Genomic DNA, 27,331 nt, shown 5'->3' with positions numbered 1-27,331 from the left:
CAAATTTGAAACTTCAATGTAGTTTTGACAAAAGGTATAAAAACTAGCTCAGATTTGAATGAGATACATGGAAACAAAATAGTTACAAGAAACAAAACAAACAGAATAGTTCAAAAATTGTTATCAACTTGCTTAGAGAAGATACAGAAGAGAGCAAAATTAGTAGGAAGTTAGGGGATTGGAAAGCTTTTAAAAACCAACAGAAGACTACTAAAATGTCATTAGGAACAGATGGAATACAAAAGTAAGCTAGCCAATAATAGGATATCAAAACTTTCTTTAAATATATAAAGTGTAAAAGAGAACTGAGAGTGGATATTGGACCACAATGCTGAATGGGAGACAAGGAAATGGAGAACAAACTAAGTATTTTGCATCAGCTTCCCCATGGAATATGGTGGAAGTTCCAGAGTGTCTGGCATCAGAAGTGTGTGAAGTTGCCATTAGTAGGGAGCAAGTCCTTGGGAAACAGAAACTCTGAAGGTAGATAAATTACCAAGACCAGATGATGTACACCCCACAGTTCCAAAAGGGGTGGCTGAAGTATGTGTGGAGGCATTAGTAACAATCTTTAAAGAACCACTAGATTCTGGAATGGTTCTGGAAGACTGGAAAATTGCAAGTGTCACTCCATTCTTCAAGAAGGGACAGATGCAGAAGAAAGGAAATTATAGACCAGTTAGTTGAAAGGTGTTGGAATTGATGGTAAAGCATGTGGTTCTGGGGTACTTGGAGGTACATAATAAAATAGAACATTGTCACCATCATTTCTCAAGGAAAAAATCTTGCCCGACAAATCTGCTGGAATTCTCTGAAGAAATAACAAGCAGGATAGACAAAGGAGAATTGGTTGATGTTGTGTTCTTTGATTTTCAGAATCAAAGGTGTCACACTTGAGGCTGCTTAACAAGTTAAGAGCCAGTGACAATTCAGGAAAGATACTGGCATTGATAAAGTGGTGGCTGATTGTCAGGAGGCAAAGAGTGGGAATAAAGCAAGCCTTTTTTAATTGGCTGCCAGTAAACAGTAGTGTTCCACAGAGGTTTATGTTGGGACTGCTTTGCATACTATACGTCAATAACTTAGACACTGGAATTGATGGCTTTGCTGCGGATGATACGAAGATAGGTGACGGGGTAGGTAGTTTTGAGGAAGCAGAGAGGAAGGACTTAAAAGATTAGAAGAATGCGCATGGAAGTGGCACATAGAATACAGTATGAGAAACTGTATGGTCATGTACTTTGGTAGAATAAAAGGTAGAATATTTTCTAAATGGACAGAAAATTCAAAAATCTGGAGTGCAAAGGGACTCAGATTCTCTAAGTATTAATTTGCATGTTGAGTTTGTCGTGAGGACAGTGAATGTGATGCTAGTATTCATTTCAAGAGGACTAGAACATCAAAAGCAATGATGTAATGTTGAGGCTTTATAAAGCACCAATGAGGTCTCACTTGGGAGTATTGTGAGCAGTTTTGGGCCGCTCATGTCAGAAAGAATGTGCTGACATTGCAGAGGGATCAAAGGAGGTTTACGAAAATGACTTCAGGATTGAACGGCTTATCATATGAAGAGCATTTGATGGCTCTGGACAGGTATTCACTAGAATTCAGAAGAATGAGGGGTGATCTCATTGAAACCCATCAAAGGGTGAAAGGTCTTGATGGAATGGATGTGGAGAGGAAGTTTCCTATGGTGGGAGAGTCTACGAATAGAGGACACAGCCTTAGAACAGAGATAAGGAGGAATTACTTTAGCCAGTGAGTGGTGAATCTGCGGAATTATTTGCTAAACACCTGTAGAGGCTAGGACTTCATGTATATTTAAGCCTTTAAGCCAGAGATTATTGCTTCTTGATTGGTCAAGGCGTGAAGGGATAAGGGGAGAAGGCAAGAGATTGGGGCTGAGAGCAATAATAGATCAGCCATGATGAAATGGTGGAGCAGACTATGGCCAAATGGCCCAATTCTGCTCCTGTATCTTATGGTGTTATAGAAAGTTTCAGAAATTAAAGAACCCCTGGACCTTCACTTTAACTAAGTACTTTCCAGGAATTTTGGTCTGCTTTTACTTCAGAAAAAGTGAATAAATGTCATTTGTATTTTAATATTCTTGGCATTCAATGTGATGTCTATTTTGTATTTCAAATCAGTTTTTCATCCAATTCTGTCATTTCTTAATTCCCTTGGTGTTAAGCCTGAATAGACTTGAAGATTGAATTAATCAACTGCACACATCTTACTAATTATATTGTGTTGTGCTTTAATATTCACTGCCCTCTCAAGAAATGTTCTGCTATTTAAGCCGCAATACACTTCCCGAAATTCAAATACATGTCACAATAATCAAAAGGAAAATTTTAAAGACCAAGATCATGATTCTATGTTTATTATTTGAAAATATACTAAGAGACTACTCATGTAAAACAAATGTCCTTCTCTGCACACCAAATATTTACTTGATCTAATACAGCTTATTCACTCACAAAACTCAAAATTTAGGTCACCAACATTAGGTCAGAATAAGAACCTTAAGTACTACTCAGTCATCAACGGCAAGAATACAAGAACCCATTTTTGGCTTATTCCCATTATCCCACTATAACAAATTTTACAACATTCATTCCATACCCTATGTATTGAAATAGTGCATGTATGAGTTAGTGCGCATTTAAAGCAAAACTGCAATCATGTTGACTGACTGTAGAGTTCAGAAAATGAAAAGACAATATCTAGTGTCTCAAGTGATATACATACATCTGAATTACCTAGAATGCCAAGAACTCAGAAGTTTCCTTTGATTATTTATTTCAGTTAGTAACTATATCCATCAAATTAATTGTTTTACTGAAATATGTCAGGAACTTTTTAATATTTGGAGTTAATACAATCTGTATTCAACCAATCTACACAAGCAACATCTACGTGTGAGCACAAGAACAGAAGAGATGGTTCAAGTACACATGTATACCGCCAAAGTAGACAACATTCCTGCGAACTGAGGTGCACAACACAGTACATATGTATAACACACCCATAACTACAAATAAATTAACAAATAATAAGGTGCATATACAAGATAAAAAGTGAACAGTATAACACTACTTGCACTTCCGCATGATGAGTCCTGGGCGACTGCAGAGAGCTCAGTAGTCTTACGGCCTGGGGGAGAAACTGTTTCCCATCCCAACAGTCCTTTTTGCCTGATGGTATGGGTCAAAAAGATTGCTGGGTGGATGGGAGGGATCACTGACAATGCTAAGGGGCCTGTGTATACAGCACTTTTGATAAATATCTATAATGGGTGAAAGAGATTCCAATGATCCTCTCAGCAATCCTCACAATTACCAAACAGTGAGGCAGCTGGTTAGGACACTCTCGATGGTGCTCCTGTAAAAATTGGTTAAAATGGAGTGGGGGGGGGGGGGGGGCAGCCTCAATCTCAGGAAGTGGAGGTACTGCTGTGTTTTCTTGACCAAAGCAGTGATGTTGAGGGACCAGGTGAGATGGTCCTTTAAGTGCATTCTCAGAAACTTGGTGCTCCAAATTCTCTCCAGTGAGGAGCCGTACACAGTGGCATGTATAAGTTTGGGCACCCCTGGTCAAAATTTCTGTTACTGTGAATAGCTCAGCAAGTAAAAGATGACCTTCTTTCCAAAAGGCATAAAGGTAAAGATGACACATTTCTAATATTTTAAGATTACTTTTTGTATTTCCATCTTTTACAGTTTCAAAATAACAAAAAAAAAAGGAAAAGGGCCCGAAGCAGAAGTCTGGGCACCCTGAATGGTCAGCAATTAATAACACACACTTTGGCAAGTATCACAGCTTGTAAACACTTTCTGTAACCAACTAAGAGTCTTTCAATTCTTGTTTGGGGCAATTTTTGCCCATTCTTCCTTGCAAAAGGTTTCTAGTTCTGTGAGATACTTGGGATGTCTTGCACGCACTGCTCTTTTGAGGTCTATCTACAGATTCTCAATGATGTTTAGGTCGGGAGACTGTGAGGGCCACGGCAAAATCTTCAGCTTGTGCCTCTTGAGGTAGTCCACTGTGGATTTTGAGGTGTGTTTAGGATCATTATCCTGTTGTAGAAGCCATCCTCTTTTCATCTTCAGCTTTTTTTTTAAAGACGGTGTGATGTTTTCTTTCAGAATTTACTGGGATTTAATTGAATTCGTTCTTCCCTCTACCAGTGAAATGTTGCCCGTGCTACTGGCTGCAACACAAGCCCAAAGCATGATTAATCCACCCCTGTGCTTAACAGTTGGAGAGGTGTTCTTTTCATGAAATTCTGCACCCTTTTTCCTCCAAACATACCTTTGCTCATTGAGGCCAAAAAGTTCTATTTTAACTTCATTAATCCACAGGACTTGTTTCCAAAATGCATCAAGTTTGTTTAGAAGTTCCTTTGCAAACTTTTGACACTGAATTTTGTGGTGAGGACGCAGTAAAGGTTTTCTTCTGATGACTCTTCCATGAAGGTCATATTTGTGCAGGTGTCGCTGCACAGTAGAACAGTGCACCACCACCCCCGAGTCTGCTAAATCTTCCTGAAGGCTTTTGCAGTCAAACGGGGGTTTTGATTTGCCTTTCTAGCAATCCTACGAGCAGTTCACTCAGTTTTCTTGGTCTTCCAGACAACAACTTGACCTCCACCATTCCTGTTAACTGCCATTTCTTAATTACATTAAGAACTGAGGAAACGGCTACCTGAAAACACTTTGCTATCTTCTCATACCCTTTTCCTGCTTTGTGGGCGTCATTTATTTTAATTTTTAGAGTGCTAGGCAGCTGCTTAGAGGAGCCCATGGCTGCTGATTGGTGGGACAAGGTTTGAGGAGTCAGGGTATTTATAAAGCTTTGAAATTTACATCACCTGGCCTTTCCTAACAATGACTGTGAACAAGTCATAGCTCGAACAAGCTTACTAAGGTTTGAGACCTTGGTAAAAGTTATCTGAGAGCTCAAATCTCTTGGGGTGCCCAAACTTTTGCATGGTGCTCCTTTCCTTTTCTCCCCCACTCTAAAATTGTACAAAACAAAAATAATACACTAATCATGCTTAAAATGCTGAAAGGAATGTTTCATCTTTAACTTTATGACTTTTGGAGATCAGTTCATCTTCTACTCCCTTAATTATTCACAGTAACAGAAGCTTTGACCTGGGGTGCCCAAACTTTTGCATGCCACCGTATATGCAGTGAGGAGCCATCAGCCTGCACTTTCCTAAAGTCCACAATCATTTCTTTGGTTTTGTACACAATGAGAATCAAGTTGCTGTGCTCACACCATTCTACCAGCTGTTCTATCTCCCCGCTGAATGCCATCCCGTCATCATTGATGAGGCCAAGCACTGTTTTATCATCAGCGAACTTGAACTGCATGTAGCAATACAGTCATGTGCCAACAGAGAACTGAACAATACCGGGTGGCTGAGCACACAGCCTGGGAAGTGCCAGTGCTGAGTGTGATGGAGCAAGGGATTTATTTGCCAACACAGACTGACTGTGGCCGTTCTGTCAAGAATAGAAGTGCACTTTACAAATCCAAAATGTTTTACATCAAATTTGCATTAATAATTTATATTTCCCCAGTTAATAGGTACAATGTAGACAAAAATAAGTATTTGTGATGAACCAACACTAATCCATAAACAATGTACTTCCACATGAGAATGGGATCATAAATGATTCCACTATAGTGAAACATAAGCACGAACAGCAAACATACTCCAAACAAAATTCGATTATGTGGCAAATACTACACCACCAATTTGGGAAAACACAAGAGTTAAAAAAGTTACACATACTTCTCAGATACAAGTGTTGACACTGCTGCTGATTGAGGAAGCTTAATTGATCCAGTCAAATCAAATCAAATCTGGATTAAACAGTTGACAGCAAACCAACGAGGAAGATTTTTAAATCTGAAATTGCTCTACTGCATTAATACCCTCAAATGACAAGTTTCCAAAGCTAGACAAATAAACGGTCAAATGTAATGACAGACCAACTGACCCGAACGCAGAATAATTACCATATCCTGCATAATCGCACCAGTGGTGGAAGTGCTAATAGTAGCGAGTGTATTAAGATAATTTGTTTTCCAAATAGAGATCTATGAGCCAAGAAATAGAATTGTTTTAATGACTGACGCAGAAGCTGACCAATAAACGCGAAGTGTAGGCAGACAGGCGTGCGCGAACATCTGCTCTGCCAATCAGAGATGGGAAGGTGGAGCTCCGCATCCGAGTGGGAAAGGGCTTTAACAACACTTCACCGGCTCATTGCGCCCAAAAGCTCTGTGGGGATTGCAGTTCACTTGTGACGGGCTGCCACGCGTAAACCAGAGAATGCGTCATCACATAACTACCATTCCCAGAATACATCACGAACATCGCACTTGCGTGCTGATGTGCTCTGTTCCTCCCACAAGACAGCATTAAACAAATGCAACTCAAACCAGCTTTGCAGCCGAGTTAAAGTCCCCACCCCCATAACTGAGGGAGGAGAATGTTCATGTCCTTCCTTCAGCAGTACGAGGGCTGATTTACCTCATTTTCTAATGACCGGGAAATTATCACGTTGCCATTCCTCGCCCCCGAACGATAAACAGAAGGGGAAGGGGGGAGTATTTACCAGCGCTTTGCAGAAAGAAGGGGGAGGGGAAGACAGATAGGATAATAGCTGCGCCATTGCTTCTCTTACCAGTAACGCAAAATCCTGATTAAACAACGATATAGGGTGTGGTGTGAAAGGTAGGCAACGCACGCCAATCCTTTTCTTTTTATAGAGATCCTGGACTGGCTGCGGAACGGGGAAGGGGCAGGCGATGGGGCCAGCGAGCCGATACTTACTGACTGCATCCGCGTGCATTTTCAGTGCAGTAAAGGTACAAGAACGCCGCTGGACAACCGCTCCGCTCGTGCCGGGAAAACCAGCCAGCAACTACGGAAGTCCCGCCTCGGCGGCGCGGCGATTGGCTCTTCTCCGGCTCGGTGTTCAGCGCGGTGTTCGATTGGCCACTGGAATGTCAAAGGGCGTGTTTGGGGTCACCCAGGCGCCTTTCAGTCCCCGCCTTCTCCTCCTCCACTGGCGCAAGATCCACCGGCTTATAGATTACTTGTCCCCGTTCTAGCCTCTGATGGGAGTGAACTTGAGCGCATAATTCTTCTACTTTGCCAGCGACCAAGTGCGGATTTTTATACCCCTGAGACCAAGTTCTACTTTCCCTCCAGTTAAGCCACACCTCGCCGATGCAGTAAATAATAGGTATGGGCTCTTATCCTAGCAACAGGCGCCAGTGGACCAATCAGTGTCCGAGAGCAGCGTGCCGCAATGTTTACTGGGGGAGGGGAAAAGGGAACCAGATGGCTGAATTATGCCGCTGAGGTCATGACTATGGTTACGCTTTAAATAAATCTAGTTTTAGGTTTTCTTCCGCACGAGTGACTTTTCAAGGCTTACTCGTTGGGTGCTGCGATTCCATTGAGCGTAAAATAGCATTCTCTTTGTCATTCTTGCACTCGTTTTGCCCTCATGGTTCTGAGATACATCCTAGGATGCACTGCGATACGTCTTCAGTGGCCTAACCTGGGGTTATCGGGTATTCCGACGCCCTCGGCGGGACAGAGTTGATCAGGCCCCGGCTTGTGTCCCAGCAGCCTTGGTCCACGGCCGACACCTCTTGATCCGTAGGCATCTGGAGACTCAGTGATGGTCCTGCTCACTCTAGTCATTTCACTGGCATACCAACACTTCTCAGAGAGTTGTATATCATAGGAAAGGCCCTTCGGCCACGCACGTCTACGCCGACTATCATGCCTATATGTACTTGCCTGCAATAATTTTATATTCCACTGTGACCTGCTCATCGAAGTGCCACTTACATACTATTACTATCACTGAGTCCACAGCATCCTCTTACAGCTCATTCCAGACACTGTTGTGTGAAAAAGTTATCCCATTATCTCCTCCCTTTAAACCCATGCTCTGTAGTTTTAGGTGCCCATACCAACAAACAGAGGCTATCATACATGTGCTTCTAATAATTTTATGTACTTCTATCATGTCACCTTTTAGACTCTCCGCTTCAGAGAAAACAAATGTAGCCAGTCAAAGCTGTAGTGATAACTTAAACTCTCAAATCAAGTTGACATGTTTGTGAGGCTTTTCTGCACCCTTCCTAGCTTAACCACAGCCTTCCTGTTGTGTGGTGACCAGAATTACACACAATATTCCAAGCGCAGGGCAACCAACACTTTGTATAACTGTAACATGTGATCCATAATTTTATCCTCAATATTGGGTCAATATTCTTTATCCAATATGTATCATGTGCTGACAAAAATTACACATACATAAAATTCTCACACAAACTCCCACAAATTCTAAGAGAAATTAAATTCGTGTTTAATGTCTTCTTAGAACTCAGACCAACACTCCTTTGCTGGAGATCACCTTCAATAGCATTTTATTAATTATTCTTACCTTCATGGCATTATTGTGTCCTGTGTGTCAGGTTAGTTAAAGCTAAATATTATACCAGGCCTCTCATCACTTCTATCCTTGACAAGTATTTGGCTGTTTTAATTCAACATTTGTAGGATTTGGTGATCTCTTACTGTTCCCAGACTTTTCCCTTCAGCTCAGTTCTCCCACTTCACAATTCACTTTTTTCTATTGCTAGTTTTCCTAAATATTCCTGCCTCTGCGATTTGCTTTCCCTTGTCTAACTTGACTTGCTGGTGATGGACATCTTAATGGTTTTCGATATATTGGAGGCTGAATTGGTGAGAAAATGCCAGGAAAAGGGATTAATAGTTTGTTACTGGTAAATTGAATAAATGGACAGTTGTGATGAGGAAAAGACTGTTCAAACATGAGAATACAACCTAAAAAGGATGATAGAATAAAAGGAGTTGGAAAGAATACACATTACAAATGGAAAAATTACTTTGAAATTAAAATAGTACTGTAGTGACAATTAGTAGAAATAAATGAATGAACTTTAATGAATATACACTCAGTGGACACTTTAGTTGGTACACTTGCTCGTTATTGCAGTTATCTAATCAGTCAGTCATGTCCTGATTCAACGCAGCAGTAGCAATCATGTTGCAACAACTCAATGCATGCAGACATGGTCAAGAGTTTTAGTTGTTGTTCAAACCAAACATCAGAATGAGGAAGAAATGTAATGAGCAAACGAGATGAACTCAATGCCTTCAGAGCTCGCTTTGGCCATCAAAACATGGAGGCGCCTTCAGAAACTGCCACAGCCCCCAATGACCCGGTGATTTCAGTGTTTCAGGCCGACATGAAAGCATCCGATACAGATGGGGTACCTGGCTGAGTACTAAAGACCTACAATGATCAATTACCTGGAGAGTTCGCTGATATTTTTAACTTCTCACTTCGGCATTCAGGTGAGGTTCCTACCTGCTTCAAGCAGGCTTCAGTTATATTGGTGCCAAAGAAGAACGTGGTAACCCGCCTTAATGACTATCATTCAGTAGCACATGCATCTACTATGATGAAGTGCTTGGAGAGGCTGCTGATGAAACACATCAACTCCTGCTTAAAAGTGACTTGGATCTGCTATAATTCACAACAGGTCAACGGCAGATACCATGTCATTAGCTCTTCACATAGCCCTGGAACATTTGGACAGCAAAGATGCATACATGAGAATGCTCTTCATTGACTACCATTATCGCCTCAAAACTCAGCAATAAGCTTCAAGTCCTAGGCCTCAATACTACTTTTGCAATTGGATCCTCGATTTCAGACCCCAGACAGTTCAAATTGTCAACATCTTCTCCACTCTCCATCAATACAGTTGCACCACAAGCTGTGTGCTTAGCCCCCTACTCTAATCACTTTATACTTATGAATATGAGGCTAAGCACAGCTGCAATACCATATTTAGGTTAGCTGATGACACCACAGTCATTGGCTGAATCAAAGGTGGTGATAAATAGGAGGGAGACTGGCTGAGTGGTGCCTGAGATTTTCATGCACAGCAGCCTCTGGAGTTTACAAAGAATGGTGCAAAAACAAACAAAAAAAATCCAGTGGGTGGCAGTGCTGCGGGCAAAAAAGTCTTGTAGTGAGAGAGGTCAGAGGAGAATGGTCAGACTGGTTCAAGTTGACAAGGTGGCTACAGTAATTTACATAACCACATGTTGCAACAGTAGTGTGCAGAATGCACAACACGTCAAACTTTGAAGTGGATGGGCTGCAGTAACAGAAAGAAAACCATGGACAGGAGGTACCTAATAAAGTGACCACTGAGTGTAGCTGGTATGTTATGCTCTCATTTATTTAGATCATTTGACAGACAGTGATACTTAATGTCTACACCAAGATAATTTTTGGGGAAATTATTTCAAGGTAGATGATAAACATCTTGGAACAGTACAAAAGTACAAAACAAAATTGTAAATTTCAAATTTTATTAGAAGACACAATGATGTAAGAAATGTATGTATTAGAGTCATCTCATGCTAATATTCTACAAAAGTTAACTTTTCATCCTCTTTATAAAAGGAACACTTGCATTGATAAACCCTTTCATATCCTTTTCAGGAAATTCTAAAGCTCTCATTTTTAAAGCGTAGTCACTGTTGTGAAGGATAAGCCACAAGTGATTTTTGTCTCAGTAGCTATTTTTAAATAACTTTCCAACCTCCCACTTCATTCTAGTTCTGACTTTATAGCCTTAAGTTAACTAAACCTTGAAAATAATGCTTACCTATTAGCTTCTTAACATTTATAATGTTTGGGCACTTCTTAATCCATTGACTACCTCAATTATTTATTTCTTCAAAATTATTTACAATGAGCCCAATGATTTCTACAATGCACCTTTGTTCCGATAATACTTTTTAGGATGTCAGTTGAAGGAAATGGTTTGAGTGATCTAGCTAAGCTATAAGATCTTCTTGCATAGAAGGTTTCTAATACAAACTCAATCTTACAGGACTTTTTTTCATCTACAATCATATTTCAAAAAGTCAATGAGTTCTATCCCTTATCTATTTTATTAAGATTATCCCCACTTTATAAATATTTCCATTTTGTTTTCTTCAACTTATTACTTACAGTAAAGCAATAATTCTCTGCCGTTCAGAAATCCCAGTGGTTCAACATCTGGCTTACTCATTAGTCCTGAGTATGTACCAAGACTGTGCAAGTGAGATGTGTAGCCAGAACTGGAATCCTGATTATGGACTGGGTGTGTGACTGTGGTCAGGAATGTGGCTGGTTTTCCAAGCAGAGCTGAGGTATGGAGTGCTATTGAAACTCAGAGCATTCTCTTCCTATTCCCTTTAGACACACTGGGACTCTAGTTCCACTCCTTGCATGCCCACCGGAGTCACTGAAATATTACGCAGCCATGTAGCATTAAAAAAAAGTGAAAATGTGTGTTGGGGCATTCACTGGAGTAGCATGCATTAGTCCAGAAAATCTTATAGTCCACAGTCCTGAGGGTGGCGAGGGTATAAGATATTTACTGTAGTATTATTCAGCAAGGCATACTGAAATCTAGCGCAATTTTTTTTTATACATCTTCCAAACAGGTAAAGCATAATGCTGCAGGGGAATCCATTTGAATGACTGTATGTCTTTGATGTAATGGTGCTTGGAACTAAGATGCAGATTACCCATCATTATAAAAGCTTAACTACAGATATTTCCACCATTTCTAGATCAAGAACAGCCTTGTCAGATCCCAGCTATCTGCTCATGTGAGAAAGGACATCTTCATTTAACATTTCCAACATTATAACATTTCCAAGTTTATGGAGGTAACAACAGGGAAGTTTTATAACTGGTTGTGTATTTTTGATTTTCTTTTCTTCTTCTATAGTTTGTTCAGTTTATACAAGAATAAATACAATTAGAAGCATTGGAAAGGTTTGTGGAACATAATAGGAAGCAATGAATAATCACTAACTTAGTTTGTTACGAAAGAGGTCAAAAACTTTCATTTTAGTCATAAATACTATGGATTCTATTATAAAACATTGTTCTTGTAGATGGTTTCTAAAGTTTCGGTCAACACAGTAAGATTCTTAATAAAGAGTTATGTAACCTCACTGATATGTAGAAATATTCAATGAGTATCAAAAAGTTTCCTATATTATTAATGCAATCATGTACGCATTTTATTTTCCCCTTTTTCATTCTGATGAATAAAGTACTTTGGGGTGTTCATATGAAAGTGGTGAATGTGTTCATAGTTGTGTCCAATCTTAAAGGATCCAAACCTAGGAGGGAAAGTTCTAATAGTATTAATGAAAACATAAAACAAGCAATAAATTAACCAGTTATCCCACACAACTTCTTATTAAACATGATGTAGTCATTGTTTCAATGGAACTTTTAAGTTCTGTCTCAGGGATGTGGTCTACTCTCTCTACACCCATGCTCAAACACCATCTATAAATTTGTCAATAACACAACTATTGTTGGCAGAATTTCAGATAGTGATGAGGTGGTGTACAGGAATAAGATAGATCAGTTGGTCGAGTGGTTACCCAGCAGCAACTTTGTACTCAACATCATTAAGACAAAGGAATAATTGTGGACTTCAGGAAGGGGAAGTTGAGGGAACACACACCAGTCCTCACAGGGATCAGCAGCAGAGAGGTTAAAAGGTAGAAAGGTAGTTAAGTTGCTGGGTGTCAACATCTTTGAAGATCTTGGGCCAAAAATATTGATATAATTACAAAGGCAGCATGAAAGCAGCAATATTTTATTGGGAGTCTTAAGGAGATTTGGTATGTCACCAAAGACTAGCAAATTTCTACAGTGGTACTGAGGAGCGCATTCTAACCGGTTGCATCACCGTCTGGCATGGAGGGGCCACTGCACAGGATCAGAAAAAACTGCAGAAATTGCAAAATCAGCCAGCTCCATTACTTTCCCTCTCTGTTTGCACTGCTTATTTAATTTCTTTTTTATTTGTTTCTTATTGTAATTTATAGTGTTTTATTATGTATTGCACTATATAGCTGTCCCAAAACAAAAACATTCATGACATATGTTAATGATATTAAACCTGATTCTGAAAGGCACAGTGGGGACATGGGCTGGAATTTTTACATTGCATTCAGGAGAGATTTGAGATGTACATAGATTATCCTATAGGATAAAGTAAAGTACTATACCTTGTCTTGGACTATAACTAAACAAACGTTTGGAGAATCAGTGGGAGAGCACTTTGGACAATTGTGACTATACATTTCAAGCCTATCACAGGTATTGAAAAGTGAAAATGTGGGAAACGTGACTTGAGTATAGAAGGTTTAAGGGGTAACTAATAAAGAAATCAGTAAGGGAAGAGGAAGCAGAAAATGTCAAAAAGAAAATAAAAAGCATTTTATAAATATATTAGAGCAAGAGGGTAACCAGGGAAAGAGTATGGTTCAAAAAGAACCAAAGGGGCAAATGGGCATAAAGTAGAGAATGCTGGTAAGGTATTAAATTAATACTTCTTCTGTGTTCACTAGGAAGAATAATCTTCCTCGACAATTCAGAGAGGTAAGTTTTGGAATAAATGAATATTAAAAAGCATAAGGTATTAGATTTCTTAGCAGGCTTAAAGATAAACAAATTTCTGAAATCCAAATAAATGCATTCTTAGCTAATACTGCATGATCATTGAAACCCTCACAAATGGTTAAATGTTTGCTAGCCACAGAAAAAAACATCAGATGACTGGAAGACAGGAAATGTGGTGCCCTTATTTAAGAAAGCCAGCAAGAATAAGCCAGGTGCTTGAAGGAAATCATAAACATGAGAAATTTTGCAGATGCTGGAAATCCACAGCAACAAACACAAAATGCTGCAGGAACATGTCAGGCAGTATCCATGGAAATGAATAGACTGTTGACATTTCAGTCATTTGCATAGATGCTACCTGACCTGTTGAGTTCCTCCAGCAATTTGTGTGTGTCGCTCAGGTAATCGATGCCCTGTGAATCCAATGCCAGTGACAGGAAGTTTTTAGAAAAAGTTCCGAGAAACAGGATTAATCTACATTTGTAAAGGCAAGGATTAATCAATGCGGGAGATCATGACTGACCAATCTGACATTTTCAAAATGACAGTAAAGTGCATTAATGGGGAGTGCAGTTAATACAGCCTTTGGCAAGATCCTGCATGGAAATTTGGTGCAATAGTTTAGAACCCATGGGATCCAGAGCAAGTTAGTAAACTGGATCCAAAATTGGCTTATTCAGTGATGTATCAGAGGCCTTGGTGCTGAGACTCCTTATGTTTGTTAGATAAATCAATCATTTAGGGGTAAATGTAGCTGGCATTCACAGAAAATATGGATGTATTTGAGCTGAAATAGGTTAATGGGGGTAGTTAATCAGAATCTCTAGATCTGTGTAATAAGTTGTTATTAGTACAGTGGTGGGATCTGTCCCACAGGCTAGGTTTATGCATGTACGATAAGGATGACTAAACCAACATAATAAAAACAAAATACTGCGGAAACTAGTCAGGTCAGGCAGCATCTGTGGAAAGAGAAACCATTGATGTTTCAGATGAGAATCCTTCATTAGACTTTGGGGGAAAAAAAGAGAGAAACAAGTTAGTTGGAGCAGAGGAAACTCAGTGGAAATTTGGTATACAAAATTATGAGAGGTAAACAATCATTTGCCCTGTGATCAAGGTGTCTAAGGCCAGAGGGCACATGTTTAAAATAAAGAGCATGTAATTTTGAGAAGATCTGAGGAAGCTTTTATCCCCTATCCAGGAGGCTGATTGTGCTGCTTTTAATATACATTTTGTAAGCAGTGTTGAGGAACAGAAGAATCTTGGAGTTTACATTCATAAATTCCTCAAATTTATAGACAATAGACAATAGGTGCAGAAGTAGACCATTCGGCCCCTCGAGTCTGCACCGCCATTCTGAGATCATGGCTGATCATTCACTATCAATACCCAGTCCCTGCCTTGTCCCCATATCCCTTGATTCCCCTATCCATCAGATATCTATCCAGCTCCTTCTTGAAAGCATCCAGAGAATTGGCCTCCACCGTCTTCCGAGGCAGTGTATTCCAGACCCACACAACTCTCTGGGAGAAGTTCTTCCTCAACTCTGTTTTAAATAACTGACCTCTTATTCTCAATCCATGCCCTCTGGTACTGGACTCTCCCAACATCTGGAACATATTTCCTGCCTCAATCCTATCAAATCCTTTAATTATCTTACCTCAATCTCCTCAATTCCAGTGTGTACAAGCCCAATCTCTACAATCTCTCTGCGTAAGACAGCCCTGCCATCCCAGGAATCAACCTAGAGAATCCACGCTGCACTTCCTCAATTGCCAGAATGTCCTTCCTCAAACCTGGAGACCAAAACTGTACACAATATTCCAGGTGTGGTCTCACCAGGGCCCTGTACAAATGCAGAAGGACATCCTTGCTCTTGTACTCAATTCCCCTTGTAATAAAGGCCAACAGTCCATTTGCCCTCTTCACTGCCTGTTGCACTTGCTCATTCACCTTCATTGACTGATGAACTAGGACTCCTAGGTCTCTTTGCATTTCTCCCTTACCTAACTCTACACCGTTCAGACAATACTCTGCCCTCTTGTTCCTGCTTCCGAAGTGGATAACTTCACATTTATTCACATTGAATGACATCTGCCAAGTATCTGCCCACTCACCCAGCCTATCCAAGTCTCCCTGTATTCTCCTAACGTCCTCTTTGCATGTCACACTGCCACCCAGTTTAGTATCGTCAGCAAACTTGCTGATATAGTTTTCAATGCCCTCATCTAAATCGTTGACATAAATCGTAAAGAGCTGTGGTCCAATACAGAGCCCTGTGGTACCCCACTAGTCACCTCCAGCCAGTCTGAGAAACACCCATTCACTGCTACCCTTTGCTTTCTATCTGCCAACCAGTTTTCTATCCATGTTGAAACCCTGCCGCCAATGCCATGAGCTCTGATTTTACTCACCAATCTCCTATGTGGCACCTTATCGAATGCCTTCTGAAAATCTAGGTACACAACATCCACTGGGTTACCCTCGTCTAACATCCCTGTTACACCCTCAAAAAACTCCAACAGATTAGTCAAGCATGATTTGCCCTTGGTAAATCCATGCTGGCTCGGCCTAATTCTATTACTGCCATCAAGATGTGCCACTATTTCGTCCTTAATAATGGACTCAAGCATCTTCCCCACGACTGACGTTAGGCTAACAGGGCGATTGTTTTCTCCTTCCCTCCCTTCTTGAAAAGTGGGATAACATTAGCCACTCTCCAATCCTCAGGAACTGATCCTGAATCTAAGGAACATTGGAAAATGATTACCAATGCATCCGCAATTTCCTGAGCCACCTCTTTTAGAACCCTCGGATGCAGACCATCTGGACCCGGGGATTTATTAGCCTTCAGTCCTACCAGTCTACTCATCACAGTTTCTTTCTTAATGTCAATCTGTCTCAATTCCTCTGATATTTTATGACCCTGGCCCATCCATACATCTGGGAGATTGCTTGTATCCTCCCTGGTGAAGACAGATCTAAAGTATGCATTAAATTCTGTTGCCATTTCCCTGTTTCCCATAACAATTTTTCCCAATTCATTCTTCAAGGGGCCAACGTTGTTCTTAACTATCTTCTTTCTCTTCACATAGCTAAAAAAGCTTTTGCTAACCCCTTTTATATTCCTGGCTAGACTGAGCTCATACCTGATTTTTTCTCTCCGTATTGCTTTTTTAGTTAAGATCTGCTGTTCCTTAAAACTTTCCCAATCATCTGTATTCCCACTCATCTTAGCCCTGTCATACTTCTTTTTCTTTAATGCTATACAATCTCTGACTTCCTTTGTCAACCACTGTGGCCCCTTCCCCCTCTTTGAATCCTTCCTTCTCATTGGAATGAATTGCTTTTGCATCTTTTGTATTATCCCCAAGAATATCTGCCACTGCTGATCCACTGTCTTTCCTGCGAGGGCATCCGCCCATTTAACTTTGGCCAGCTCTTCCCTCATGGCTCCGTAGTCTCCTTTATTTAATTGCAACACTGACACCTCTGATCTGCCCTTATCCCTCTCAAATTGTAGATAAAAACTTATCATGTTATGATCACTACTTCCTAATGGCTCCTTTACTTCAAGATCACATCAATTCCTGTTCATTACACATCACCAAGTCCAAAATAGCCTCGTTCCTGGTTGGCTCAAGCACAAGCTGTTCCAAAAATACATCCCTTAGACACTCCACAAACTCCCTATCCTGGGGTCCAGCACCTACCTGATTCTCCCAGTTCACCTGCATGTTGAAATCTCCCATAACGACTGCATTACCTTTAGCACATGCCAATGTTAACTCCCTAATCAACTTGTACCCAATATCCACGCTACTGTTTGGGGGCCTGTACACAACACCCATTAGGGTCTTTTTACCCTTACTGTTCCTCAGCTCAATCCACACAGACTCTACTTCCCCTGTTCCCAAGTCACCTCTTGCTAAGGACTGAATCTCATTCCTCACCAACAGGGCCACCCCACCCCCTCTTCCCATATTTCTGTCTCTACGATAGCACGTATACCCTGGTACACTCAATTCCCAGGCCTGATCCCCTTGCAGCCATGTCTCCGTTATCCCAACAATATTGTAGTTCCCCATTTTCATCTGAGCTTCAAGCTCATCTGTCTGACACTACGCGCATTCAAGTATAGAATTCTTAGCCCATTCCTCCTTTCTTTGCTTAAAAGACTGTCTATTGTACCTAACCCAGCTCCTTGAACTTCCATCGGGCTAATTGCACCCTGAATTTTGATGACCTTCTCAAGATCACCCAAACCTTCTACACATTTAACCCCATGCTCCTTCTGACCAACCCTCTGTACATGTAACTTTTCCAACACATGTTCTGTCTCTCCTTTCTCCTTTACACAATTAATACTTGGGAAACGTGTATTCCCCACCTGTCCCTTATCCTTCATCATATCATCTTCTCTCGTAATCTGGATCCCTGCCCCCGCACATCTAGTTTAAACCCCCCCCCCCCCCGAGCAGCACTGGCAAACATTCCTGCAAGAATGTTAGTACCCCTCCAGTTCAGATGTAGACCGTCCCTTCGAAACAGATCCCAACATCCCTGGAACAAAGACCAATTATCCAAAAATCTGAACCCTTCCTTCCTGCACCATGCTCTCAGCCTCGTATTAAGGTGCATAATCATTCTATTCTTCGCCTCACTCGCACGTGGCACAGGAGGCAATCCCGAGATTGTCACCCTGGAGGTCCTGCCTTTCAGCTTCACTCCTAACTCCCTGAACTCTCTAAGCAGGATGCCCTCACTCACCTTACCTACATCGTTGGTCCCTACATGGACCACTACATCTGGGTTCATGCCCTCGTTCTGAAGAATAGCCTGCACCCGATCTGAGATGTCCCGGACCCTGGCACCAGGGAGGCAACATACCATCCGAGATTCCCGATCTGCCCCCCCTGACTATAGAATCCCCTAAAACTATCGCTCTCTTCTCTTCCCTCCTCCCCTTTCGAGTTGAGGGTTCAACCTCTGTGCCAGAGGCAGGACCACTACAACTCATTCCTGGTAGGTCATCCCCATCAACAGTATCCAGTACGGTATACTTATTGTTAATGGGAATTTGTTGCACAAAGTTTATAGGATGGTTAAAAAGGCATATGGTACGTTGGCCTTTGTTAGTCAGAGGCCTGAGTTCAAGAGCCACAAGATAATGTTGCATCTCTGTAGAACTGGTTAGACCACACTTGGAGTATTGTGCTTATTTCTGGTCACCTCGTTATAGGAAGAATGTGGAGATTTTAGGGTGTAGAGATTCACCAGGATACTGCTTTAGAAGTAAAGGTTGAACAAGCTAGGCCTTTTTTCTTTGGAGCAAAGGAGGATGAGATGCAACTTGACAGATGTACAAGATGATAGGAGGCAGAAATAGCAGATACAAGAGAGCACAATTTTATAGTTTTGGAGGAAAGTATAGGTGGGGATGTCAGAGGTACAAATTTTTTAAAAAGCACAAAGTGATAGGTTCATGGAAGATGCTGCCAGCATTGGTGGGAGAGGCAGACACATTAGAGACAATTAAGAGAATCTTAGAAAGGCACATGGATGATAGAAACAAGGAGGAATATGTAAGAGGGAAACGTTAGATTGATATTGGAGTAGCTTTAAAGGTCAGCACAACAGCGTGGATCGAAGGGCCTTTACTGTGCTATACTGTTCTATGGGTGGCACGGTAGCATAGTGGTTAGCACGACACTTTACGGTACAGGCGACCAGGGTTCAATTCCCACCGCTACCTGTCAGGAGCTTGTACATTCTCCCTGTGACCACGTGGGTTTCCTCCAGGTGCTCAGGTTTCCTCCCATAGTCCAAAGAGGTACCAGTCAATAGGTTAATTGGTCATTTTGAATTACTGGATATTGCTGGGTGGTGTGGCTCAAAGGGCTAGATGGGCCTATTCTCTGACGTATCTCAATAAATAAAATAAATAAATGTTTTAAATCCCTTTTATATCCAAGATGGATCTGATGAGGTCTTAATTATCCAGTAACCTCTATGTATTATTAATGAGATTTTTGTATCAAATTCTTTGGATAATACCTGTTGACGAGCACTTATTCAGATTCTACAAATCAAGTGAAAAACACCAAAGGTAATTACATTCTTGGCTAAGGTCAATTAATAATGATATAGATATGATGTCAGATAGTGTGCCTCCTGATTATTGTAGTCTCCTGGAATTTGTTTTGATCACTTTGGGAAATGGCAAAGAGTTCAACTGAATTCTTTCTTTGGAAATTAATTACAGTATTTTTTTCTCCTGCTCTCTTTTCTCTCCCAGATAAAAGCTTATGATGGGAAGCATTTGGGGCTATGAGGATTAAATGAAAAACAGATATAGGCTAATCGATTCAGTTGATTTCTACTTGTGTCACTCCTACTGAGGCACACTTAACATCTAGTGCTGCTGCAACACAATGCCAGTGATCCTGACCTTGGATGCTAACCGTTTGGGGTTTTTGTGCCTTCTTTGTGATCATGGATTTCTCCACTTTCCAAAAACTGACTTTCTCTTAGATTAATTGAGCATTGTAAATTGCGCCAAATTGTAGGGAGATAGCAGGAGAATTAAGGGAGAGTTGGGGCATGTGAGAGAGAATAAGCTACAAGTAAGAGAATGAGAAGAATGGGCCTAACTGAACTCACCAAGAGCCAGGATACTCAGTAGGCTCGAACAGCCTCCTTCTATACAAGGATATGAAAAAATTTTCATTGCTTGAACACCATATGCTATATTAGTTTATCACCATCATCTTCCCTTGATGGTAACTTTACTATCACTCACCTGGGGTTAAAGTGAAGTTCTTCAGGTACTTTTTCAGGATCAATTTCAACCTTGTTATTATCTTCATAATGATTTTTGTCATCAGGAATCCGAAATTTCCCCAACTGGACTTCCGTATCACTTAGACCACCATGTGAAATGCGGGCATAGCCCAACCTAAAACAAAAGGTAGTTACTTCCCAGTGGATTTAACAGATTTAACTATATATATATCTCCCTCTATATATATATATATATACACACACACATATATTTATATATATACATATATACACACGCACATACATATATATATCTCTCTCACACACACACACACACACACACACATATATATATGAAGTCGATGTCAAATAAAATGAAAACAATTAGTAGGGAGTCTTTTTCACACATCTTGGAACAGAAATATGAACTCTTTTTTGTTTTGCTTTTGCTGCCTTCAGCTATCTTATGGAAATGATGTCTGTCCTAGGTTAGCTCAAGTTAGAAAGAGAGGAAATATATTTCAGCCTTTAACCAGCTATAAATTATGTCAAAATTCATGGTCGATCCTTCTATCAGTCTTCTGATTGAATCATCTATTTTATCTATTGTAGTCTGTTACAAGATCCTTCCTTAAAAATTGCCCAGAGAATGATGGATGATCATACAATTCCAAAAACTGTATCTGATAGAAACTACAAAAATAATTTATGACTGCCTTGACTAATGGAATTGAGCACCTTTAACAGCACAGGTCAACCAATGTAAATCTAAACACTATGATGTAAGCATATCACGGGATTTAAATCTTCAGTGCCTTTTTTTAAAATGTAAAATAGCTTGAGACAACTTCTTTCATGCTCTTAGAAACTGAAAGAGGATTTTGCCCCATACTTGATATACCTTTCTTTTTTTTAATCAAATAGATGAAGGTGTATGCAAATAATTAGCATAACAATATGTAAAGGATTTAGTCAAATAGGCAACTTTTTGATTATTGGCCACCTGCCTCATCTTAAAATATTTCATCAATAAACACTCAACTGATCTTAATGTTCATGGATTTCTGTCCACTTTGCTGAGCTTCACCCACCATGGCCACCAGGAACTCCCAGTTGCTAGCCATTTTAATTCTTCTCCCCATTCCCACACCAAAGCATCTGTTATAGCACTCTACTGCTTGGCTAAATGCAGACTAAAGGAATAGCTCTAATTCTGCCTGGGTAGTCAATAGCGCAATGGCAACAACACTGAATTCTGCAACTTCCAGTAACTGCTCCCCCACTGCCCCTTTTCTCTCCCCTCCAAATCTATTCAGTTCTTCCCACACGCACTCCAGCCACCTGTTGCTTACCCCTCCTCTATCCACTCCATCTGCCTATCACCTACACCTCTCACCTTAATTCTTGTCAGATTTCGTCGATAGCCTTTTTGTCATCTCCACTTATCATTTCTCAGAATCTGTTGCTATCTCCATACTCTTCTCCTCTCTCTGCCTGTCACCCAGATCCATCTATCACTTATTAGCTCTTGCTCCATCTCTTTCCTTCATGTCTTTATCAGTCCCATCCATTGATCAGTCTAAATGATGGGTCTCAACCCAAAACATTGTCCATTTTCCTTCACAAGTGCTGCCTGACCCATTGCGTTCCTCCAGCAGCTTGTGTCACAGATGAGTATGAAGGCCAAGTCATCGGGTATATTTTAGGCGGAGGTTGATAGGTTCTTGATTACTAAGGGTGTCAAAGGTTATGGGGAGAGCGCAGGAGAATGGGGTTGAGACGGAAAATAAATCAGCTATGATGGAATGGTGGAGCAAACTCAATGGGCCGAATGGCCTAATTCTGTTCCTATGTCTTATGGTCTTATAATACATGCCGCTTTGAATGTATAGATCACCATTCAACATTTAGCAATACAATCTGTTTTTCAAATAAATATATTGCAATGCTGAAGTTTCTTAATGGTAGTTAGTCATTTCTTTTTTTTTAAACTTCTGGAAATGCAGAGAATCCGATTTCAATTATTTAGTGACAAATTCAATCATGGTTTTCAAAAGGGAGCCGAATCAGTACTGGCAAGCAAAAGGCTATGAAGAATGGATTGGGCAGTGAGCTGCATTGCCCTTGCACAGTGTAGACATGCATATTCAAAGCTGGGTGATCTCCATATACTTACACTTCTTTAATCCTGCTGATACTAAAGTAAGGCTTGATTTTAATTGAATTATTCAGAATTTACTGCTTTCTAAACTCCTCAATATTTACTCTGAATTTTGCTTTTATTGTATAAAACCAAAAGAAAGTTGATATATTCAATAAGATCATTGCCCAATTCAACTTTCCTCAAATCTATTTTTCTGCCCTTTCCCATATCCTTGCCGATTAATTCCCCTACTAATTAAATATCTGTTTTGAAGATTCATCCTCCACAACTTTCTGTGACAAGGAATTCCAAGAACTCAAAACTTATTGAGGGAAGAAATTCTTTCCCATTTCAGTGTTAAACAGGTAGCCCCTTTAACTGTGTGTGCCTTTGGGTCCTAGACACTCCCATTCATGAAGCCATCCTCCCACATTTAAACAATCTCCCTATAAATCATACATGCTTCATTGAGACTGCCTCTCATCTATATTTTTTTAATGAGTACAGACCCAACATGTTTTTCTTTCCTCGAAAAACAATTCCTCCATATCTTGAACCTTCTTTGGATTGACACCAGTGATGATATATCATTCCTTAAATAAAGGGGAATAAACTGATCTCAGCAGATATGGCTTCACTAGTGTCTTGTAGAACTGTAATAAGACTCTACTACTTTTATACTCTAACCTCTTTGGAGTAAATGCTACATTTTGAGCTGCAACTGTATGCCAGCTCTGTGTCTCATACACAAGGGCCCCCAAACCCATTGTGATGCACATTTCTGCAGTCTTTTTCCAACAACGTATTTTTCCCACACTATTTTCCAAAGTGAAGTTCACATGTTCCCATGTGGGTCAAATTTTCCCACTTCATCTAATATTTATCTTACAAACTGTATCCGCATCAAAGCTTGCCTTCTACCTACAGTATACCCACTTCTAAATCATCCACAAACATTTGCTTCTTTCTTCTAAATCATTAAAATTATTTAAAATTGAAATATATTTGAATCTGTAATGCAGATAAAACTGTTAAGGCAAATAGGACAAATTTTAGAAGTGTCCTTCAACATTTCTGAATTGAACAGTAAATGTGAAATTCAGAATGTTTTAATGTTTTCCTCTTCCTTAGTGGATAATCCTTTTTGTTTCAGTACTTGATGAATGTTCAAGTACACCATTTTATAACTTTTTTAGCCTTCCACTATTTTCTCATGTCTTCCTCGTCCATTTTCCCCTTGCTGTTCTGAAGGCAATAACTTGTTCTATAATGCTGTTCCAATCAATAACAGTCTTACAGCATTCTATCAACCACTATGATTGGATGTCAGGGATAAATAGTAAAACAAAATGCCCAAGATTTGATTATGCACAAATACTTCTTCAGAAACAATGATTTTGAAACCTTAGTCAATCTATTTTCACATGAACATTTTATTCATATCATATATCAAAAATTAATTAAAATGCATAAACAATACTAAACTGACAGTCGACAAGCTTATCTATTGAAAGAATCCAATGGAGAGGAATAAAATCATTCTTTTTACATGGAGTAGAAAGTCCATCATTTCACCAATTTGCGGATAAATAGCTATCAGAAATCACACCAAGCTACACTGAGAGTCAGCTGCCATCAGACAAAAATATACCAATCAATCTATCATCAAAATCAGGCTTCCAAAGTGCCATCTATTCCTCAGAATCCAATCAGCTCATTGCTGTCAGAAGATAGCTGATCACCACTTAATTATCAAAAGTCTGTAAATTCTTTAGTAATCAGAATTAGAGAATGAGTTTCAGTTCTCCAGGTTCTGAGAGGAGGGAAGCAAAATCCTTAAGGAGTCAACAAGAGAAAAATAAATGTCCATGGCAGGAGTAGAATTAGAAGGTGAAAGCCATCCAGGTAAAACTGAAGCCCTGGGCCCTGGGCCCTTCCATCCTCCTGGCAAATGTATAATCTCTTGAAAATAAAACTGAAGGCCTTGGAACAAGACTGCACAATTCTCCATTGCATGGACAGGATGGTGGCATCAAGACAGAGTCATCTGCTTCACGAGTAACTAACCATGGTGGACATATGTGCACCATATCATAGCCCCACTTCCCTGACCTGGAACATCTGGCGGTCGAGTGTCACCTGTTCTACCTGTTGAGTGGATTCTCCACCATCAGTCTGGCAGTGCACATTCCACGCTGGCAGATATCAAGCTGGCACTGGAGGAGCTGAGCACCATAATCAACAGTCGTAAGTCAGTGCATCCTAATGCCTTCTCGATCATCACAGGAAACTTCCACCAGGCTAGCCTGAATAAGTCTCTGTCAAATCTCACCAACATGTCATCTGCAGAACTATGGGAACCAACAAACTCAATTGCAATTACACCATCGTCAAGAATACTTACCACTTGTTTTTAAACAAGCAGTCATACGGATCTGATCTGTCATAAATTAGATGCTTGCCTGGTGTAGAAAAAAAACAACCCATCTCACTCAACATCAGCAAGACCAAGGAAGTGACTGTGGATGTCAGGAAGAACAAGCTGGGTACACACACAGCAGTCCTCATTGAGTTGTCAGAAGTCAAAAAGATAAACAAAGTTCCTGGGTGTCAACTTCTTAGTAGATCCAGTCTGATCTCAACACATTGATACAATCATGAAGAAGGCACACTAGCCTTCTTTATGATTGCTAGAAGTTTGAGGAGATTTGGTATTTCGCTAAAGGATTACAAATTAAAATTGATGTGCAGTGGAGAGCATCCCGATTGGTCACATCACAAGCTGGTGTGGAGCCTCCAATGCAAGAGGCTGCATGGGTTATAGACTCAGCAGCTCCATCATAGGCACAACCCTCCTCACCATCAAGAACATCTTCAAGAGACTGTGTCTTAAGAAGGTGACATCCAACACTAAGGACCCTCATCATATGGGATATGCCCACTTCTCATTCCCACCATCAGAGAGGAGGTACAGGAGCCTGAAGACTCACACTTAGTGATTCAAGAACAGTTACTTTCCCGCTGCAAACAGATTTCTGAACATTCCATGAACTACCTTGGACATTTCCTTCTCTTTGCACTATTTAATTTTGAGATATATAGATGTTTATGTCTTTGCATTGTACTGTTGCCACAAATCAACAAATTTCAGGAGACATAAATCAGTGATAATAAATTTAAAATTAATGGATGTGATAGGAGGTGAGAACCTCGGTACAATAGCTATCACTAAAGAAGTAGTGCTGAGCAAACTTGTGAGCCTGAAGATAGACAAGCCCCTGGTCCTGATGGAATGCATCCCAGGGTACTGAAAGAAATGGCAGAAGGCTTTGGTGATAATTTACCAAAATTCTCTGGACTCTGGGCAGGCCCTTCCGGATTGGAAGACGGCGAATGTCATGCCACTGTTCAGAAAGGAAGTAGGCAAAAGACAGGTAACTAACTATAAGATAGTTAGTTTAACATCTGTAGTTGAGAAAATGTTTGAAACTATCCATAAAAAAGAAATAGCAAGGCATCTGGAAAGAAATGGATCCATCAGACAGACACAGCATGGATTCAGCAAAGGCAGGTCCTGTTTGACAAACTTACTGGGAGTTCTTTGAGGATATAATGAGAGCAGTGGATGGAGGGGAGCAGATGGACATTATTTACTTGGATTTCCAGAAGACATTCGATAAGGTGCTGCATTAAAGACCTACCAATAAGTTGAAAATGCATAGAGTTGGGGGTAATGTATTAGCTTAGATAGAGGATTGGTTTACTAATAGAAAACGGAGAGTTGGGATATATGGGTGTTACTCTGGTTGGCAATCAGTGGTGAGCGGTGTGCAGTAGGGGTCGATGGTTGGCCCTCAACTGTTCACGATATACATTAACTATCTGGAAGAGGAGATGGAGTATAATGTATCTAAGTTTGCCCATGATACTAAATTGTGCATAAGATATGGAGAGTCTGCAGTAAAATATAGATAGGTTAAGTGAGTGGGCAAGGGTGTGTAAGATGGAGTACAATGTTGTTAAATGCTAGGTCATCCACTTTGGAAGGAAAAATGAAAGAGCAGATTTAAATGGTAGAAAGCTGTAGCGTGCTGCTGTGCAGAGGGACTTGGGAGTGCTTGTGCATGAATCACAAAAGGTTGGTTTGCAGGTTCAGTAGGCTATCAAGAAGGCAAATGGAATGTTGGCCTTCATTGCTAGAAGGATTGAATTTAAAAGCAGGGAGGTTATGCTGCAATTGTACAGCCTACTGGTGAGGCTGCACCTGGAGTATTGCATGCAGTTCTAGTCTCCTTACTTGAGGAAGGATATACTGGGTTTGGAAGTGGTGCAAATGAGGTTCACCAGGTTGATTCCAGAGATGAAGGGACTAGACTATGAAGAGAGATTGAGAAGTCTGGGACTGTACTCACTGGAATTCAGAAGAATAAGAGGAGATCTTCTAGAAATATATAAAATTATGAAAGGGATAGATAAGATAGAGGCAGGAAAGTTGTTTCCACTGATAGGTGAGACTAGAACTAGGGAACATGGCCTTAATATTTGGGGGAGTATATTGTAGGACAGAGATGAGGAGGAACTGCTTTTTCCAGAGTGTGGTGATTCTGTGGAATGCCCTGCCCAATGAAGCAGGGGAGGCTACCTCAGTAAATATATTTAAGACAAGGTTGAATAGAATTTTGCAAAGTAGCGGAATTAAGGGTTTATGGTTTAAAGGCAGGTAGATGGAGATAAATCCATGGCTAGATCAGCCGTGATCTTATTGAATGGTGAGGCAGGCTCGATTGGCCAGATGGCCTACTCCTGCTATTTCTTATGTTTCTTACGTAAA

General features: G+C 40.4%; 3 protein-coding genes across 7 annotated transcripts in view; 1 reads left to right on the top strand and 2 right to left on the bottom strand.

The window, feature by feature from the left end:
* The window catches only part of dcun1d4 (DCN1, defective in cullin neddylation 1, domain containing 4 (S. cerevisiae)), a 70,225-nt gene extending 63,210 nt beyond the window's left edge, over window positions 1-7,015 (bottom strand). Inside the window, exon 1 of one of the 3 annotated variants that reach the window (XM_059989170.1) lies at window positions 6,857-7,015. In XM_059989170.1, the coding sequence (XP_059845153.1) occupies window positions 6,857-6,875 (19 nt within the window). In that variant the 5' untranslated portion in view covers window positions 6,876-7,015. Of the gene's footprint in view, window positions 1-6,707; window positions 6,829-6,856 lie in introns of those variants that run through there. The other 2 variants (XM_059989171.1, XM_059989173.1) reach the window with 2 other exon arrangements.
* A 39-nt stretch (window positions 7,016-7,054) lies between these two features.
* The window catches only part of ociad2 (OCIA domain containing 2), a 160,743-nt gene continuing 140,466 nt past the window's right edge, over window positions 7,055-27,331 (top strand). For both annotated transcript variants that reach the window (XM_059989181.1, XM_059989176.1), the window contains exon 1: window positions 7,055-7,271. The gene's annotated coding sequence lies outside the window, so the exon portion shown is untranslated. The remainder of the gene's footprint in view (window positions 7,272-27,331) is intronic.
* LOC132404740 (PGAP2-interacting protein-like) overlaps window positions 10,440-27,331 on the bottom strand; it is a 79,690-nt gene continuing 62,798 nt past the window's right edge. Inside the window, exons 15-16 of one of the 2 annotated variants that reach the window (XM_059989167.1) lie at window positions 20,377-20,532; window positions 10,440-12,274 (exon numbers count right to left, since the gene is read on the bottom strand). In XM_059989167.1, the coding sequence (XP_059845150.1) occupies window positions 12,160-12,274; window positions 20,377-20,532 (271 nt within the window). In that variant the 3' untranslated portion in view covers window positions 10,440-12,159. Of the gene's footprint in view, window positions 12,275-20,376; window positions 20,533-27,331 lie in introns of those variants that run through there. The other variant, XR_009515657.1, reaches the window with a different exon arrangement.

This window comes from Hypanus sabinus, chromosome 14, assembly GCF_030144855.1.
Source record: "Hypanus sabinus isolate sHypSab1 chromosome 14, sHypSab1.hap1, whole genome shotgun sequence".
In the NCBI taxonomy this organism is placed as follows: Eukaryota; Metazoa; Chordata; class Chondrichthyes; order Myliobatiformes; family Dasyatidae; genus Hypanus; species Hypanus sabinus.
Note: the sequence above shows the minus strand (reverse complement) of the source record. Positions and strands in the feature narration are given on the sequence as shown.